The following is an 18,014-nucleotide window of genomic DNA, read 5'->3' as shown; positions in this document are numbered from 1 at the left end:
GACTGGGACGGAGATTTGTCGTCCAACAAGACAATGATCCAAAACATAAAGCAAAATCTACAATTGAATGTTTCAAAAATAAACATATCCAGGTGTTAGAATGGCCAAGTCAAAGTCCAGACCTGAATCCAATCGAGAATCTGTGGAAAGAACTGAAAACTGCTGTTCACAAATGCTCTCCATCCAACCTCACTGAGCTCGAGCTGTTTTGCAAGGAGGAATGGGAAAAAATTTCAGTCTCTCGATGTGCAAAACTGATAGAGACATACCCCAAGCGACTTACAGCTGTAATCGCACCAAAAGGTGGCGCTACAAAGTATTAACTTAAGGGGGCTGAATAATTTTGCACGCCCAATTTTTCAGTTTTTGATTTGTTAAAATAGTTTGAAATATCCAATAAATGTCGTTCCACTTCATGATTGTGTCCCACTTGTTGATGATTCTTCACAAAAAAATACAGTTTTATATCTTTATGTTTGAAGCCTGAAATGTGGCAAAAGGTCGCAAAGTTCAAGGGGGCCGAATACTTTCGCAAAGCACTGTTAGTGGTTTTCTTCTTCCAAAATCAAGCTAAGATTGGTAACAGCAGAAAAAACCCTCCAGGAGCCATGTTGTCTATTTGTTTTGTGCGTGCAACAAACTGTGAGTAGCATTTATTTGCATAACTTTATGAGCTGGGATGTCTGTCCTGCAAATAATTTAGGTCAGAGACTGTATAAAATGTTCGCAATAATCTTTTTAGCATTCTCTATGCGATGTTACAGTTGAAGTCGGAAGTTTACATACACTTATGTTGGAGTCATTAAAACTCGTTTTTCAACCGCTCCACACATTTCTTGTTAACAAACTGTAGTTTTGGCAAGCCGGTTAGGACATCTACTTTGTGCATGACACAAGTAATTTTTCCAACAATTGTTTACAGACAGATTATTTCACTTATAATTCACTGAATCACAATTCCAGTGGGTCAGATGTTTACATACACTAAGTTGACTGTGCCTTTAAACAGCTTGGAAAATTCCAGAAAATTATGTCATGACTCTAGAAGCTTCTGCTAGGCTAATTGACATACTTTGAGTGAATTAGAGGTGTACCTGTGGATGTATTTCAAGGCCTACCTTCAAACTCAGTGCCTCTTTGCTTGACATCATGGGAAAATCAAAAGAAATCAGCCAATACCTCAGAAAAAAATGTGTAGACCTCCACAAGTCTGGTTCGTCCTTGGGAGCAATTTCCAAACGCCCGAAGGTACCACGTTCATCTGTACAAACAATAGTATGCAAGTATAACCACTATGGGACCACGCAGCCGTCATACCGCTCAGGAAGGAGATGTTTTCTGTCTCCTAGAGATTAATGTACTTTTGTGCGCAAATCAACCCCAGAACAACATCAAAGGACAGTATCTGTATCCACAGTAAAACAAGTCATATATTGACATAACCTGAAAGGTCGATCAACAAGGAAGAAGCCACTGCTCCAAAACCACCATTAAAAAGCCAGACTATGGTTTGCAACTGCACATTGGGACAAAGATCGTACCTTTTGGAGAAATGTCCTCTGATCTGATGAAACAAAAATATAACTGTTTGGCCCTAATGACAATTGTTATGTTTGGAGGAAAAAGGGAGAGGCTTGCAAGCCGAAGAACACCATCCCAACCATGAAGCACAGGGGTGGCAGCATCATATTGTGGAGGTGCTTTGCTGCAGGAGGGACTGGTGCACTTCACAAAATAGATAGCATCATGAGGGAGGAAAATTATGTGGATATATTGAAGCAACATGCTTGGTCGCAAATGCGTCTTCCAAATGGACAATGACCCCAAGCACACTAACAAAGTAGTGGCAAAATGGCTTAAGGACAACAAAGTCAAGGTATTGGAGTGGCCATCACAAAGCCTTGACCTCAATCCTATAGAAAATGAAAAATTTAGTTTAAATGTATTTGTCTAAGGTGTATGTAAACTTCCGACTTCAACTGTACATGTACTTGTTAGCATTGCTATCCTTTGGATTTTTTTTATTTTACTAGGCAAGTCAGTTAAGAACAAATACTTCTATACAATGAAAGCCTAGGAAGAGTGGGTTAACTGCCTTGTTCAGAGGCAGAATGGCAGATTTTTACCTTGTCAGCTTGAGGATTCGATCTAACAACCTTTCGGTTACTGACCCAATGCTCTAACCAATAGGCAATAACCCCCCGGGTTATAGAGACTCAGTGGGATTTTGTTCACTGCTGGTATTACAGAATGTACCGGGATGGCACATGGTCGGTATGGAAATCTGGATACCGCCCAAGCCTAGTGTGTAAGGGATAGAGAGAGTGTGTAAGGGACAGAGAGAGTGTGTAAGGGACAGAGAGAGTGTGTAAGGGACAGAGAGAGAGAGTAAGGGGGAGCGGGGGGGAGAGTGTAAGGGACAGAGAGAGAGAGGTAGAGAGAATGAGAGAGAGAAGGAAAGATGGGAGACAGACAGACAGAGAGAAAGAAATGAACTTTAATGTTACTTCTTGTGTAGTCCTGGACCAGCAGTCAGTTAGTTCTTATGGGAGGGAACTGTCTGCTGTGCTGTGGGAGTAATGATTTTTAGCTTTAAACTGAATTACGGATCGATTCCTCCTGCAGATCAGAACACAGCTTGTGAGCTGACTGTGTGGACACGCTGTGCACTGGAGTCGCTTTACAAATTGACTGCCGAACACATAGTGAGGTGTATATATATATATATATATCTATATGTGTCAGCTTGGCACTGCATGTATGGGGGCATGCTGGTGGTGAATAGCCCCTATAATCACAGGAGGGTCCAGCTGCAGACTGTTTACCCTGAATTGGGTGGTAAATGAGCATGTATTTGGTGAGGAGGTCTCGGTCTTGGTCTCCTCCCCTTCTGCTAAATGAAAGGGCCAAAGCTACAGTGGCTGTCATCTTAATGGAAATATTAAAATAAATAAAAACAACAGAGCAAATTACTTATGGTTATACTCTGGACTGAACTGGAGGCGTAGTGTAGTTGCAAGTTGACTGGTGTTTTATCCTTCTTACAGAGAGATGACTGGACTGGAGAACATATTAGCATAAGCATCGTGTCCCGGAGAACAGAGGCTATGCTGTGATTACTGAGCTCATAGTTGAACTGTAAAATTGCTTGTCAGCAGCTGATATGTTTCTGGCAAATGTCTGCTCGTGATTGAATTCGTTTTTGGTGTTTCTGTGAGGAGGAGGGAGGAGGAACACAGTCAAGGTGCTTACCTGCTGTCAAGCAGGTACTGATACTGATGGCTTTGGATTGTATTGTGTAACCTAAGTAGCCTATATTCTGCTCATTCTGTGTCTCGTCCATCACAGAGTAGACATTGTTTTTTTTACATAGCCAATCACTTATTGTGAGGTCATTTCATTTTGATTTATTCATGAGAGTCAACTTTGGAATTGAATAGTCTAAAGTGCAGATGGAAAAGGAAGATTCTAGACCCTTTGTATTAAATTTAGTATGGAATTTTGCAGTCCAAGACTTGAGCGGAAAAAAATACTTGATTTATTCTTACAAAATTTGGTTTTCGATGTCTTTTCTCTCTGTTCATGCTCTTGTGAATCTGGACTGTATGTTGACCAAACCAGCGCTGACTATACCAAACAGTTACAGTGGGGAGAACAAGTATTTGATACACTGCCGATTTTGCAGGTTTTCCCACTTGCAAAGCATGTAGAGGTTTGTCATTTTTTATCATAGGTACACTTCAACTGTGAGAGACAGAATCTAAAACAAAAATCCAGAAAATCACATTGTATGATTTTTAAGTAATTAATTAGCATTTTAGTGCATGACATAAGTATTTGATACATCAGAAAAGCAGAACTTAATATTTGGTACAGAAACTTTTGTTTGCAATTACAGAGATCATACGTTTCCTGTAGTTCTTGACCAGGTTTGCACACACTGCAGCAGGGATTTTGGCCCACTTCTCCATACAGACCTTCTCCAGATCCTTCAGGTTTCGGGGCTGTCGCTGGGCAATATGGACTTTCAGCTCCCTCCAAAGATTTTCTATTGGGTTCAGGTCTGGAGACTGGCTAGGCCACTCCAGGAACTTGAGATGCTTCTTACGGAGCCACTCCTTAGTTGCCCTGGCTGTGTGTTTCGGGTCATTGTCATGCTGGAAGACCCAGCCATGATCCATCTTCAATGCTCTTACTGAGGGAAGGAGGTTGTTGGCCAAGATCTCGCGATACATGGCCCCATCCATCCTCCCTTCAATACGGTGCAGTCGTCCTGCCCCCTTTGCAGAAAAGCATCCCCAAAGAATGATGTTTCCACCTCCATGCTTCATGGTTGTGATGGTGTTCTTGGGGTTGTACTCATCCTTCTTCTTCCTCCAAACACGGCGAGTGGAGTTTAGACCAAAAAGCTATATTTTTGTCTCATCAGACCACATGACCTTCTCCCATTCCTCCTCTGGATCATCCAGATGGTCATTGGCAAACTTCAGACGGGCCTGGACATGCGCTGGCTTTAGCAGGGGGACCTTGCATGCACTGCAGAATTTTAATCCATGACGGCGGAGTGAGTTACTAATGGTTTTCTTTGAGACTGTGGTCCCAGCTCTCTTCAGGTCATTGACCAGGTCCTGCCGTGTAGTTCTGGGCTGATCCTTCACCTTCCTCATGATCATTGATGCCCCACGAGGTGAGATCTTGCATGGAGCCCCAGACTGAGTGTGATTGACCGTCATCTTGAACTTCTTCCATTTTCTAATAATTGCGCCAACAGTTGTTGCCTTCTCACCAAGCTGCTTGCCTATTGTCCTGTAGCCCATCCCAGCCTTGTGCAGGTCTACAATTTTATCCCTGATGTCCTTACACAGCTCTCTAGTCTTGGCCATTGTGGAGAGGTTGGAGTCTGTTTGATTGAGTGTGTGGACAGGTGTCTTTTATACAGGTAACGAGTTCAAACAGGTGCAGTTAATACAGGTAATGAGTGGAGAACAGGGGGGCTTCTTAAAGAAAAACTAACAGGACTGTGAGAGCCGGAATTCTTACTGGTTGGTAGGTGATCAAATACTTATGAAATAAAATGCTAATTAATTACTTAAAAATCATACAATGTGATTTTCTGGATTTTTGTTTTAGATTCCGTCTCTCACAGTTGAAGTGTACCTATGAGAAAAATTACAGACCTCTACATGCTTTTTAAGTAGGAAAACCTGCAAAATCAGCAGTGTATCAAATACTTGTTCTCCCCACTGTATCTTATTTTATCTCCACATTTATGAGCAGCCTAATCTCGGGAGTTGATAGGCATGAAGTCATAAACAGTGCAATGCTTGAAGCACAGCGAAGAGCTGCTGGCAAAACCCACAAAAATGCTGTTTGAATGTATGCGTACGAGCCTGCTGGTGCCTACCACCACTCAATCAGACTGCGCCATCAAATCATAGACTTAATTATAACATAATAACACACAGAAATACGAGCCTTAGGTCATTAATATGGTCGAATCCGGAAACTATCATCTCGAAAACAAAGCGTTTATTCTTTCAGTGAAATACTGAACTATTCCGTATTTTATCTAACGGGTGGCATCCCTAAGTCTAAATATTCCTGTTACATTGCACAACCTTCAATGTTATGTCATAATTACGTACAATTCTGGCAAATTAGTTTGCAACGAGCCAGGCGGCCCAAACTGTTGCATATACCCTGACTCTGCGTGCAATGAACGCAAGAGAAGTGACACAATTTCACCTGGTTAATATTGCCTGCTAACCTGGATTTATTTTAGCTAAATAAGCAGGATTAAAAATATATACTTCTGTGTGTTGATTTTAAGAAAGGCATTGATGTTTATGGTTAGGTACACGTTGGAGCAACGACAGTCCTTTTTCGCGAATGCGCACCGCATCGATTATATGCAACGCAGGACACGCTAGATAAACTAGTAATATCATCAACCATGTGTAGTTAACCAGTGATTATGATTGATTGATAGTTTTTTATAAGATAAGTTTAGTGCTAGCTAGCAACTTACCTTGGCTTCTTACTGCATTCGCGTAACAGGCAGGCTCCTCGTGAGGCAGGTGGTTAGAGCGTTGGACTCGTTAACTGTAAGATTGCAAGATTGAATCCCCGAGCTGACAAGGTAAAAATCTGTCATTCTGGCAGTTAACCCACTGTTCCTAGGCCGTCATTGGAAATAAGAATGTGTTCTTCCTGACTTGCCTAGTTAAATAAAGGCATAATTGTTTTTTTTAAATAGGCCAAATTGGCATTCAAAAATACAGATTTCCGGTTGTTATGAAAACTTGAAATCGGCCCTAATTAATCGGCCATTCCGATTAATCGGTCGACCTGTAGTGGAAAGACTTTCCAAATAAAAACAATCCAATGAACTACTATGGTATTTACAGTACATGGAGAAAACAAATGCATCTCAGCAAATGAAGATGTAAACAGCCACAATTTCCCCTCCTCCTCTTCCAGCTCTCACAAGAGCTCATCATAGCACTATAATGTGAGGGAAGACTGCCAATTGCAAAGGATTGGGTATTCTTTCCCTTCTCAAAACACAGAGAGAAATTAAATTAATCTCTTCATCTGATTCAATGTGAGGAAAGCTTAATGCTTTTCTGTCTCTCTATATGAGTGTTTTCTCAGACAGTACATCCTATTCAGTCTTTTCACGGCAGGATCAGGATCATGTAAGCTCTTTAATTCTCTCTTCTCTGAAACATTTATTGAAGAAAGAAATTTGCTGCTGGTGCAGATAGAGAGGAAGTGGCTGGGAGTGAAAACACTAGGTAGATGGCCGGTCAGTCAGTGTGTTTGCTCTGCCGTTTCTGTCTCTCTCACACCTTCGAGGCTCGTGTTACACAGAGCTCCTTTGGCCATGGATCCAGTCTGTTTATAAAAGCCTTCTATCCCAATGCTATTTTAAAGCTCTACTCTACTCTACTGCTGCTTGTTCCCCTCTGCCAGATAGAGTCTTTAGGAGATATAGAGAGAGAATGACAGAGAAAGAGAGATTGGGAGAGGGAAAGAGAGACCACTTGTTTTTCCAAACATGCTGAGCTTGGAGCTTGAATGTGCAGGGCTGTCTAATGCTTTGTAACAGGTTTGCCTGGCCTGTTGCTGCTGTGCTCTTATGTTCCTACAGATTTTTCACCCCCAGTTCCCTGGTTCCTGTAAGAACACCCCATGATAACATTTCTGTAACATTTACTCTGTCATGTTCGGGTGATAATACCCCAGACAATCTTAGTTCCACCAGTGGCAGATTTCACTGCTGCCAAAAAGCTTCCTGAGTAACATAGCGTGGTTTGGTTTTGTCCTAACGAGGACTGTAAGCAGGCAGAGTTTGTTCATCCATCCTGCTCATCTCATCATTTTAATTACAGAGCGCTTATTGTCTGCTCTGACCCATTTTAGTGCAGGCTCTGCCGTCAGCTGCACAGTCCTTCCAATCACACTTAATTTCATCTGGCATTTGACTCAATCAGAGCCGGCCGTGAAACATGAACATTAAACGCCGGCGTTCCACCAAATGAATTGGGAGCAACAATATAACAATAACAAGATCCGCTCATGTTGCTACTCGCTGTCCACTGAGGATGTGGCCAAGCGACTGCCACGGTAGGCTAGAGCTCTTAATGGTCAAGATTGATACTGGAGGCTGGGGACCATTTCCAATGGTGTTGGTAAGAGACTAGGATGTGTCCCAAATGGCCCCCTATTCATTTTATAGTGCACTGCTCTTGACCATGGCCCAAAAGTAGTGCACTACATAGGGCATAGGGTGCCATTTGGGATACAGTCTAGTTCTCAGAGGAGAGTTGGACTTGTACCCAATGTGCCCTGGAACTGGAAGCACAATAAAACACACCTCATGGAAATGGGGCAGTCTTCCTAAAGAGTTTCACAATACTAATTAATGGCCTTTCCTTATTGCAGTGTTTTCACTGAAGCTAATTTACTGGAACTCAGGCCAGCATCAATTGTTGTTGGTTGTTTTCCTATAGTCTCACCTTAGAGCCTGGTGTTTGTGTTATTGAGGTATAAATTCACCATGTGTTGGGAGCACACACCACAGAGACGGTAGTTTACAGATCTTAATTTGACCTGTATTGTCACCGCAAAATAATCCTGTGCAACAGGATTTTAATGTTTAGTCCATAATGTTGCTTGATCGGTAGTTAGGCTATTAGCTGGTCAAAATGAGGCTACATGAAAAGTGGAATACTGTTAATATAACCACGTGTTAGTGCTGGTTTTCAGTGAATTTGTGTATATCATGAAGCTCGTCTGCATTTTCTGCGGCACAGAAAAATATTCAGCATAAAAAGAGTGATCAAATTAAGATCCTGCATCTGTATGTTGCAGGTAGTAATTGCATTGGGAAACAGTTGGATGTTGATGACGTTAATGAATAACTAAACACTGACAACCAACAAACCACCTGGATACTCTGGGAAGACATAGCCTACCTCCGCATCAGTTCTTGTCATTAGAAAGCCCACAATAACAACAAAATGATGTATTCACCTCCTTAGATCCTTATGTTCCCTCTCCATTTCCCACAATGTTCAGAGTTCTCTTGGTTCCAGAGCTATTGTTTGTTCACCCCCTAACGTCTCACTTACCAGAAAAAACCCAGGGGGGTTAGGAACAGAGGTAGCACTGCACAAAACCTTCCTATATCTTCCCACATCAACACAATGTTGCCTGTGTTTCAATAGAGAGAGATATCTCTGAGGCTTCAATTTGTAATCTAAAAGAAGAAGGGGACAGTGTAACACTTCACAGATAAGCCCAGGCTGCGTTGAGGTTAATTACTAGCCGAGTGCTGCTCAGAATGCCAGATGTGTGTGTGTGTGTGTGTGTGTGTGTGTCTGTGTCTGTGTGTGATTCTCAGAATGCCTGACCATAGAATACCCTGGCCATGTCAGGTCTGAAAGTACAGAAGGGGGAAGGGAGGACCGCTCCTTATTGACAGAGGTTTCACAGTTGAGGTTATCTGCAACTCTCTGTGGTGTGTGTGTGTGTGTGTGTGTGTGTGTGTGTGTGTGTGAACCCCAGTGCTCAGATGCAGTTCAGTGGGACAGCTCCAGGTAAAGAGGTCTACAAACGGATTGTGTTGAATGTCTCAAACCACCTGCTTTGCCAACTGCTAGTGGGGCTTGTGGCTTCCCTTCTCATTGGTGCATTACGCTGTTAACATTGCTGCTGATTCTACACGCTCTCTCTCCAAGGCATAGGCTAATTAATGGATACCATTCGTAGTTGATTAGCCGCAGTTCTTTCGGTAATTACATTCGCATACTAACCATTCACAAGAAAACGAGGGGAAAAAAACAAAGGAGTGGAAAATAAATTAATGCACTTCTCATCTCGCTCTGATCTTAATTTGTTTCCACTATTGTTTGGCTTCCGCTTAAGATAAGAAACCATTTTTTCTCTCCCTCTATATTTGAGTTGTTCCACTTTCATAATGTTTCACTAGAATGACTTTGTAATAATTACACAAAATGAGATTATTCCAGTGCTTTGTGCAAATGGAGAAAGTGTCTCACAGAGGGAGGACTCATGACCTCTCACAAACCTCTTCCCCTCTTCCTCCCTGCCCGGTGTAGGCAGGGGTTTGTGGGGTTTATGCTGCTGCTGTAGCCTGGTCACAGAGAGGTGCATTGTGCTCTAGAGCCCAGCTGCTAGTGCATAATTCTTTATTCTGTGTCCCATTGTTCCTACCTGTCAGCACGCTTGTGTATCCGAAGAAAGGAAGTGGCAGCCATTTTGCTAGGAGGGCTATGTGTGTGGGTTTAGGGGGCTCATCATGAACGCAAAACACAGCGCTGTTGCTATTTTTTAACTAAACTAAAGGACACATTTTGTAATAGCTCATCTAGCTACACTTATCCCCTCCATTCATCCTTGCCTTTCACCAATCCAAAAAACCACAACCGCTCCATGTCCTATTGGTACTCTCCCACCATCTTTTTTTAGTTCCTTGGCAATATCCTCCTCCCTTGGGTTACTTGAAGTTAATAACCTGCCAGAGCATCTTAATACTTTGCTTTGTGATGCAAACCCATGCTTAATTACCATCCCATAAGGCGTGAATTTCATTATTCCAGATTCCAGATTTTCATTACCTTGCAGTGAATTGGCTACAGCCTCTCAAAATACATATTTCTACTATGTGACAATAGAGCAATGTCACCCAAGCAGAAACAACTAGGACTAAACTCAACACGTAAATGTGAAAAATGTAAATGCAAGTGACACTAATTGAATGGATCTGTGAAAGGAAATATCTCTGTGACACTGATTTGACATAATCTTGGTACGAGGCCAGAGGTATAATGATGATCTGTTCTCTTCTCTTGCAGTTTGCCAACAACAACAACTACATGAACATGGCAGATGTCGCTGGTGGTGGTGATGTAAGTCTCCCTTCTCCACTTTTCTCATCTATCCCTTCACGTTCTGATCTCGTCTCCACGTTCTGATCCCTTCTCCATGTTCTGATCCCTTCTCCATGTTCTGATCCCTTCTCCATGTTCTGATCCCTTCTCCATGTTCTGATCCCTTCTCCATGTTCTGATCCCTTCTCCACGTTCTACTTCCTTCTCCACGTTCTGATCCCTTCTCTACGTTCTGATCCCTTCTCCATGTTCTGATCCCTTCTCCATGTTCTGCTCCCTTCTCCATGTTCTGATCCCTTCTCTACGTTCTGATCCCTTCTCCATGTTCTGATCCCTTCTCCATGTTCTGATCCCTTCTCCATGTTCTGATCCCTTCTCCATGTTCTGATCCCTTCTCCATGTTCTGATCCCTTCTCTACGTTCTGATCTCTTCTCCATGTTCTGATCCCTTCTCTACGTTCTGATCCCTTCTCCATGTTCTGATCCCTTCTCCACGTTCTGTTCCCTTCTCCATGTTCTGATCTCTTCTCTACGTTCTGCTCCCTTCTCCATGTTCTGATCCCTTCTCCATGTTCTGATCCCTTCTCCACGTTCTGCTCCCTTCTCCATGTTCTGATCCCTTCTCCACGTTCTGATCTCTTCTCCATGTTCTGATCCCTTCTCTACGTTCTGCTCCCTTCTCCATGTTCTGATCCCTTCTCCACGTTCTGATCCCTTCTCCATGTTCTGCTCCCTTCTCCATGTTCTGATCCCTTCTCCACGTTCTGATCCCTTCTCCATGTTCTGATCCCTTCTCCACGTTCTGCTCCCTTCTCCATGTTCTGCTCCCTTCTCCATGTTCTGATCCCTTCTCCACGTTCTGCTCCCTTCTCCATGTTCTGATCCCTTCTCCACGTTCTGCTCCCTTCTCCACGTTCTGCTCCCTTCTCCATGTTCTGATCCCTTCTCTACGTTCTGCTCCCTTCTCCATGTTCTGATCCCTTCTCCATGTTCTGCTCCCTTCTCCACGTTCTGCTCCCTTCTCCATGTTCTGATCCCTTCTCTACGTTCTGCTCCCTTCTCCATGTTCTGATCCCTTCTCCATGTTCTGATCCCTTCTCCACGTTCTGCTCCCTTCTCCATGTTCTGATCCCTTCTCTACGTTCTGCTCCCTTCTCCATGTTCTGATCCCTTCTCCACGTTCTGCTCCCTTCTCCATGTTCTGATCCCTTCTCCACGTTCTGATCCCTTCTCCATGTTCTGCTCCCTTCTCCATGTTCTGATCCCTTCTCCACGTTCTGATCCCTTCTCCATGTTCTGATCCCTTCTCCACGTTCTTCTCCCTTCTCCATGTTCTGCTCCCTTCTCCATGTTCCGATCCCTTCTCCACGTTCTGCTCCCTTCTCCATGTTCTGATCCCTTCTCCACGTTCTGCTCCCTTCTCCATGTTCTGATCCCTTCTCCACGTTCTGATCTCTTCTCCATGTTCTGATCCCTTCTCTACGTTCTGCTCCCTTCTCCATGTTCTGATCCCTTCTCTACGTTCTGATCCCTTCTCTACGTTCTGCTCCCTTCTCCATGTTCTGATCCCTTCTCCACGTTCTGCTCCCTTCTCCATGTTCTGCTCCCTTCTCCATGTTCTGATCCCTTCTCCACGTTCTGATCCCTTCTCCATGTTCTGATCCCTTCTCCACGTTCTGCTCCCTTCTCCACGTTCTGCTCCCTTCTCCATGTTCTGATCCCTTCTCTACGTTCTGCTCCCTTCTCCATGTTCTGATCCCTTCTCCATGTTCTGATCCCTTCTCCACGTTCTGCTCCCTTCTCCATGTTCTGATCCCTTCTCCACGTTCTGATCTCTTCTCCATGTTCTGATCCCTTCTCTACGTTCTGCTCCCTTCTCCATGTTCTGATCCCTTCTCCACGTTCTGATCTATTCTCCATGTTCTGCTCCCTTCTCCATGTTCTGATCCCTTCTCCACGTTCTGATCCCTTCTCCACGTTCTGATCCCTTCTCCATGTTCTGATCCCTTCTCTATGTACTGATCATGTCAAGGCCAACATTGAAGATGTAGGGAAGTCAATGAATCAGATGTCAAAGATAACAACTACTATTTGTCCGACAGTGGACCGGCACACAAGCTATAGTAAATTATAGACTACACTTGTTTTTAACATTGAGTAAGGCTTTGTTGTATTGCTGTTTAATAGCTTCATACTGAAGCAAGACCCTGCATAGATTGATAGTAAGATTAGTAAAGTTCTGAAAGCCTTGTGATGTGTCTAGTTTGACAGGACTCAGCAAGCCAAGCCAAGGTGAGGTGTCAGAAAGTTAGGGATGTAAACACCTGTTTTCCCTCGTGTTCCAAGACATGATCAAGGAGCCTGAGGAGAAACACGCGCCATCACTCACAAAACCACTCTCTGTCTTGCCTGGCAGTTCCAATGCCTTGAATGTCATGTGGCATGACTTTAGAAGTGTCTGAATGATCTGTATATGTTATGGTAAGGACACATAGAGTAGGTTTGGGACTTCTGATGAGCTGCCGAACTCACATTTCATGTCCCTATGAGCGTTGGTGACTGAGGATTCAACAGTGTGCTAAATATACCAGTGTAGTCGACCTCCACCCTCTCTCCTGCCCTGTCATTAGGGAGAAGTGCACCAAAAATAGCCATCATCCATCCACAATAGTTCAAAACAGAGCAATCTCATACTGTTTAGTGTACCAGAGTGCTGTCTAAAGAGAGACTGATCTAGCCTGCTCTCTCAACCATGTACCAAGCAACCACAGTATTGCCATAGAGAAGATGAAAACAGATGCCTTTGTAATGTTACACATCACATCTTTCTCCATGGTTGAGAAAGCTGTTGTTTCTTAACTCATTAGCTCAATGGTGATGCTACTCAGTCATGCAGATACAGTACAGCCGGGACTGCACAGACTGACTCAACTACAAAGCTTTCATAGAGTCTTAAAGGGAGATGTTTCATTTGCCAACAAATTTGCTAAAACTTAGTGCATCCATCCTCCATGTCCAGGGGCTGCTGAGGCCAAATAAATATAATTACTAGAACCGGCATCCCCATGCAACTCAATGTGCTATGGTCAAAGGGGCTTTTTTTTGACCCAATCTAGTTACTCTACTTCTATGGCTGAGGACCTCTGTGGTGAGGCGAGTGGAGGCCACACCATCACAAGCTGTTCAGAGATAATTCAGCCCAAGCTGTGAAAGCCCACTGTGGCTGGACTGGCTGGGTGGGGGCTGGTGGTAGGGGGAAGGCAGGAGAGTTGATAGAACAGCCAAGCAGCTCATTTGCATTTTTTCAAAAGGAGCAACTGTTTCCAGTGTTACGGCGCAGATGGCATTGTACTTCAGCCCACATTTTGTGTGTGTGCGTGTGCGTGCGTGCGTGCGTGTAGAGAGCGATATAGAAAAATATGTCTGAGTGTAACCACAGACAGAGCACAGATTATTTATTTTTTCTAATGAAAAAAAAAGGATTGGAGTGTGTGAAGTATTGTTTCTTGTAACCTGAACTGGGGGGAAATTTAAGTGACTTTCCACTTTGAATTGTGTAATTTCACACTAAAATGAGATTTCTCTCTACTGTAACGCTGTATTAATCAAGTTAATGTGACAGGCCTTGGCTCTGGGTGCACTGGAAGGGAAGGCTGTACCAGCACCAGCCAAAATGGATCTGGCTCCATGATGAATGAGTGACTTTAACAGCAGCTAAATATATACAACTGCATTCTGCATAGACAATTGAGGCTAACGGTAATTGTAAAAAAAAACATCCAGTTCTCTTGCAACTGTATAATGCAGAACACTGAGTCATCTCTACACAAACACTACTGGCTATTTACTCACTGGTATACTAAAACTCAGAGAACATCTTTAAATTAGCCAATATGCTTATTCAAATAGATTAAACAATATTAGATACTTAGATGACTAGTGTATCAAAATAAACCAATATGCTTATTCAATGTTGGATATGTAGATGGCTGGTGTATCAAAATCAATCAAAACGTCATATGTAACAGATAAAATAACATTGGATATTTACTGTAGATGGCTGGTGTGTTATTATTCTGCACTTACAGAATGAGATAAGATGACCTTGGTGTGCTCCTGTTAAAACACCCATCCTGACAGGGAGGATTGACTGCTCTCCTTAGAGAGTATGATACTGTACACCGGGATTCAATTCCACTCAGCGGTGGGTATCATTTCTCCCTTCCAATCAAATTAGACAGGAGTAATGATCTATGTAGAAATGGATTCGAGATGGTTACACATTTGAAATGTTGATTGCGGGCCCACCGTGATGTTATCATTTGAGTAGCTTTATGCTCTGCTGCCTCGCTAGATATTGGAAACTGGAGTCTCAATCCTGGCTCTATTGATCCCGGGGCCTATTATATTCAGTAAATGCATGGCTCTGCCTTTAACAAGTCTTGGTTATTGCATCAGTGAATTGGATTACAGAAGTTTATTGAAAGGCTGGAGATATTGCCTCAAAAGCTTTTTCTTGCTGCTGTCTTCGATATTGGGAGTGAGAACACCATACATGTTCTAGATAGAAGGAATATGAGATAGATTGGAGTTCTCGATGGTTCACAGAAACACATCAGATCATTAGCATCTGAAACTCAACCATGAATCGTCTCATGCTTTTCCTGAATATTTCCATAATCCTTGCCTGTTAGCTCCAATAGTCAGCACTTTAGCAGTGAGCCAATGTGTTTGTCATAAACCTGATGGCCTTTGCACCATGCACATAATGCTGCCTGTGTATTAACACATTACATCATACAACACTGGGGCTCTGTGGCCACCTGGGAGATTCCCTATACATCTGCCCACACATGCTGGATTGATCTGGTCTGGCCTCAGCTCCCTCTTAGAAGCCCTGCTCTGCCCCCTATGCCATCGGACCCTCCGCCTGCCCATGGAACGACCCGTCACACATGCACGCACACATAACACAAACAACATGCACACACATACAGTGACTGACATGGACACACACACACACACACAAACATGAAGCCAGCATCTGGTTCGCTTGGCACTTGGCTGTGCTGAGCTTTCATAACAATTTAAATGGATAACCAGGCTGCTGATGTCAAGGAAGTGGATTGTGCGTCTCTTAATCTGAGATCAGAGCCCCTCTAAACTGCTCCTGGTGCAGAATTAGCCAGGCTTTATGTGAAGTGACACCAGGCAGTAATGCTGCAATGCTGTAACAGTGTGTTACTCTCTGGGCTCCACCAGCCATCCATCCAGCCAGGCAGACAGGCACTTCTAGTCTGGCACCTCTCCCCCCCAGAGGAATTTTAAAAAACATTTATTTCACCTTTATTTAACCAGGTAGGCTAGTTGAGAACAAGTTCTCATTTGCAACTGCGACCTGGCCAAGATAAAGCAAAGCAGTTTGACACATACAACAACACAGAGTTACACATGGAATAAACAAATATAGAATCAATAATAAGGTAGAAAAATCTATATACAGCATGTGCAAATGAGGTAGGATAAGAGAGGTAAGGCAATAAATAGGCCGTGGTGGCGAAGTAATTACAATTAGCAATTAAACACTGGAATGATAGAATGTGCAGAAGATGAATGTGCAAGTAGAGATACTGGGGTGCAAAGGAGGAAGATAAGTAAATAAATACAGTATGGGGATGAGGTAGATTGGATGGGTTATTTACAGATGAGCTATGTACAGGTGCAGTGATCTGTGAGCTGTTCTGACAGCTGGTGCTTAAAGCTAGTGAGGGAGGTAAGAGTCTCCAGCTTTAGAGATTGTTGCAGTTCGTTCCAGCCATTGGCAGCAGATAACTGGAAGGAGAGGCAGGCGAAGGAAGAATTGGCTTTGGGGGTGACCAGTGAGATATACCTGCTGGAGCGCGTGCTGTGGGTGGGTGCTGCTATGGTGACCAGTGAGCTGAGATAAGGCGTGGCTTTACCTAGCAGAGGCTTGTAGTTGACCTGGAGCCAGTGGGTTTGGCGAATGAGTATGAAGCGAGGGCCAGCAAACGAGAGCGTACAGGTCGCAGTGGTGGGTAGTATATGGGGCTTTGGTGACAAAACGGATGGCACTGTGATAGACTGCATCCAATTTGTTGAGTAGAGTGTTGGAGGCTATTTTGTAAATGACATCGCCGAAGTGTGTGTGCATAGTCAGTTTTACGAGGGTATGTTTGGCAGCATGAGTGAAGGATGCTTTGTTGCGGAATAGGAAGCCGATTCTAGATTTCATTTTGGATTGGAGATGTTTAATGTGAGTCTGGAAGGAGAGTTTACAGTCTTAGCAGACACCTAGGTATTTGTAGTTGTCCACATATTCTAAGTCTGAACCGTCCAGAGTAGAGGTCGACCGACTATGATTTTTCAACGCCGATTATTGGAGGACCAAAAAAGACGATACCGATTAATCGGCCGATTATTATTATTATTATTTTTATTTTTTTGTAATAATAAATAAATAACAATAATAACAATACTGAACACTTATTACAACAATACTGAACACTTATTTTAACTTAATATAATACATCAATAAAATCAATTTAGCCTCAAGTAAATAATGAAACATTCAATTTGGTTTAAATAATGTGTAACAGCTTTCTTCTATCTCCTCCTCGGACGAGGAGGTGTAGCAAGGATCGGACCAAAATGCGGCGTGTAGATTGCGATCCATGTTTATTTAAACTGAAGCAACACGAATCTAAATACAACACTACAAAACAATAAACGTAACGAAAACCGAAACAGCCTAATACTGGTGCACATACACACCGACCAAGGACATCAAGACACTAAGGACAATCACCCACAAAACACTCAAAGAATATGGCTGCCTAAATATGGTTCCCAATCAGAGACAACGATAAACACTTGCCTCTGATTGAGAATCACTCTAGACAGCCATAGACTAAGCTAGATAACCCTACTAAGCCACAAACCCAATACCTAACAAAACCCCAGGACAAAACACACCACATACAAAAACCCATGCCACACCCTGGCCTGACCAAATAAATGAAGATAAACACAAAATACCTTGACCAGGGCGTGACATAATGCAAAAACAAAGTGTTGGAGAAGAAAGTAAAAGTGCAATATGTGCTATGTAAGAAAGCTAACGTTTCAGTTCCTTGCTCAGAACATGTGAACATATGAAAGCTCGGTGGTTCCTTTTAACATAAGTTTTAGGTTGTAGTTATTATAGGAATTATAGTACTATTTCCCTCTATACCATTTGTATTTCATTAACCTTTGACTATTGGATGTTCTTATAGGCACTTTAGTATTGAAAGTGTAACAGTATAGCTTCCGTCCCTCTCCTCGCTCCTCCCTGGGCTCGAACCAGCAACACAACGACAACAGCCACCATCGAAGCAGTGTTACCCATGCAGAGCAATGGGAACAACTATTAGAAGGCTCAGAGTGAGTGACGTTTGAAACGCTATTAGCGCAAGCTAACTAGCTAGCCATTTCAGTTCGGTTACACCAGCCTCATCTCGGGAGTTGATAGGCTTCAAGTCATAAACAGCGCAATGCTTGACGCACAATGACGAGCTGCTGGCAAAACGCACGAAA

General features: G+C 43.1%; 1 protein-coding gene across 1 annotated transcript in view; it reads left to right on the top strand.

The window, feature by feature from the left end:
• LOC139412235 (TOX high mobility group box family member 3-like) overlaps positions 1 to 18,014 on the top strand; it is a 65,708-nt gene that overhangs the window by 27,415 nt on the left and 20,279 nt on the right. The window contains exon 2 of the mRNA XM_071159064.1: positions 10,383 to 10,436. Coding sequence (XP_071015165.1) covers positions 10,383 to 10,436 — 54 coding nt within the window. The remainder of the gene's footprint in view (positions 1 to 10,382; positions 10,437 to 18,014) is intronic.

This window comes from Oncorhynchus clarkii, chromosome 6 (genome assembly GCF_045791955.1).
Source record: "Oncorhynchus clarkii lewisi isolate Uvic-CL-2024 chromosome 6, UVic_Ocla_1.0, whole genome shotgun sequence".
In the NCBI taxonomy this organism is placed as follows: domain Eukaryota; kingdom Metazoa; phylum Chordata; class Actinopteri; order Salmoniformes; family Salmonidae; genus Oncorhynchus; species Oncorhynchus clarkii.
Note: the sequence above shows the minus strand (reverse complement) of the source record. Positions and strands in the feature narration are given on the sequence as shown.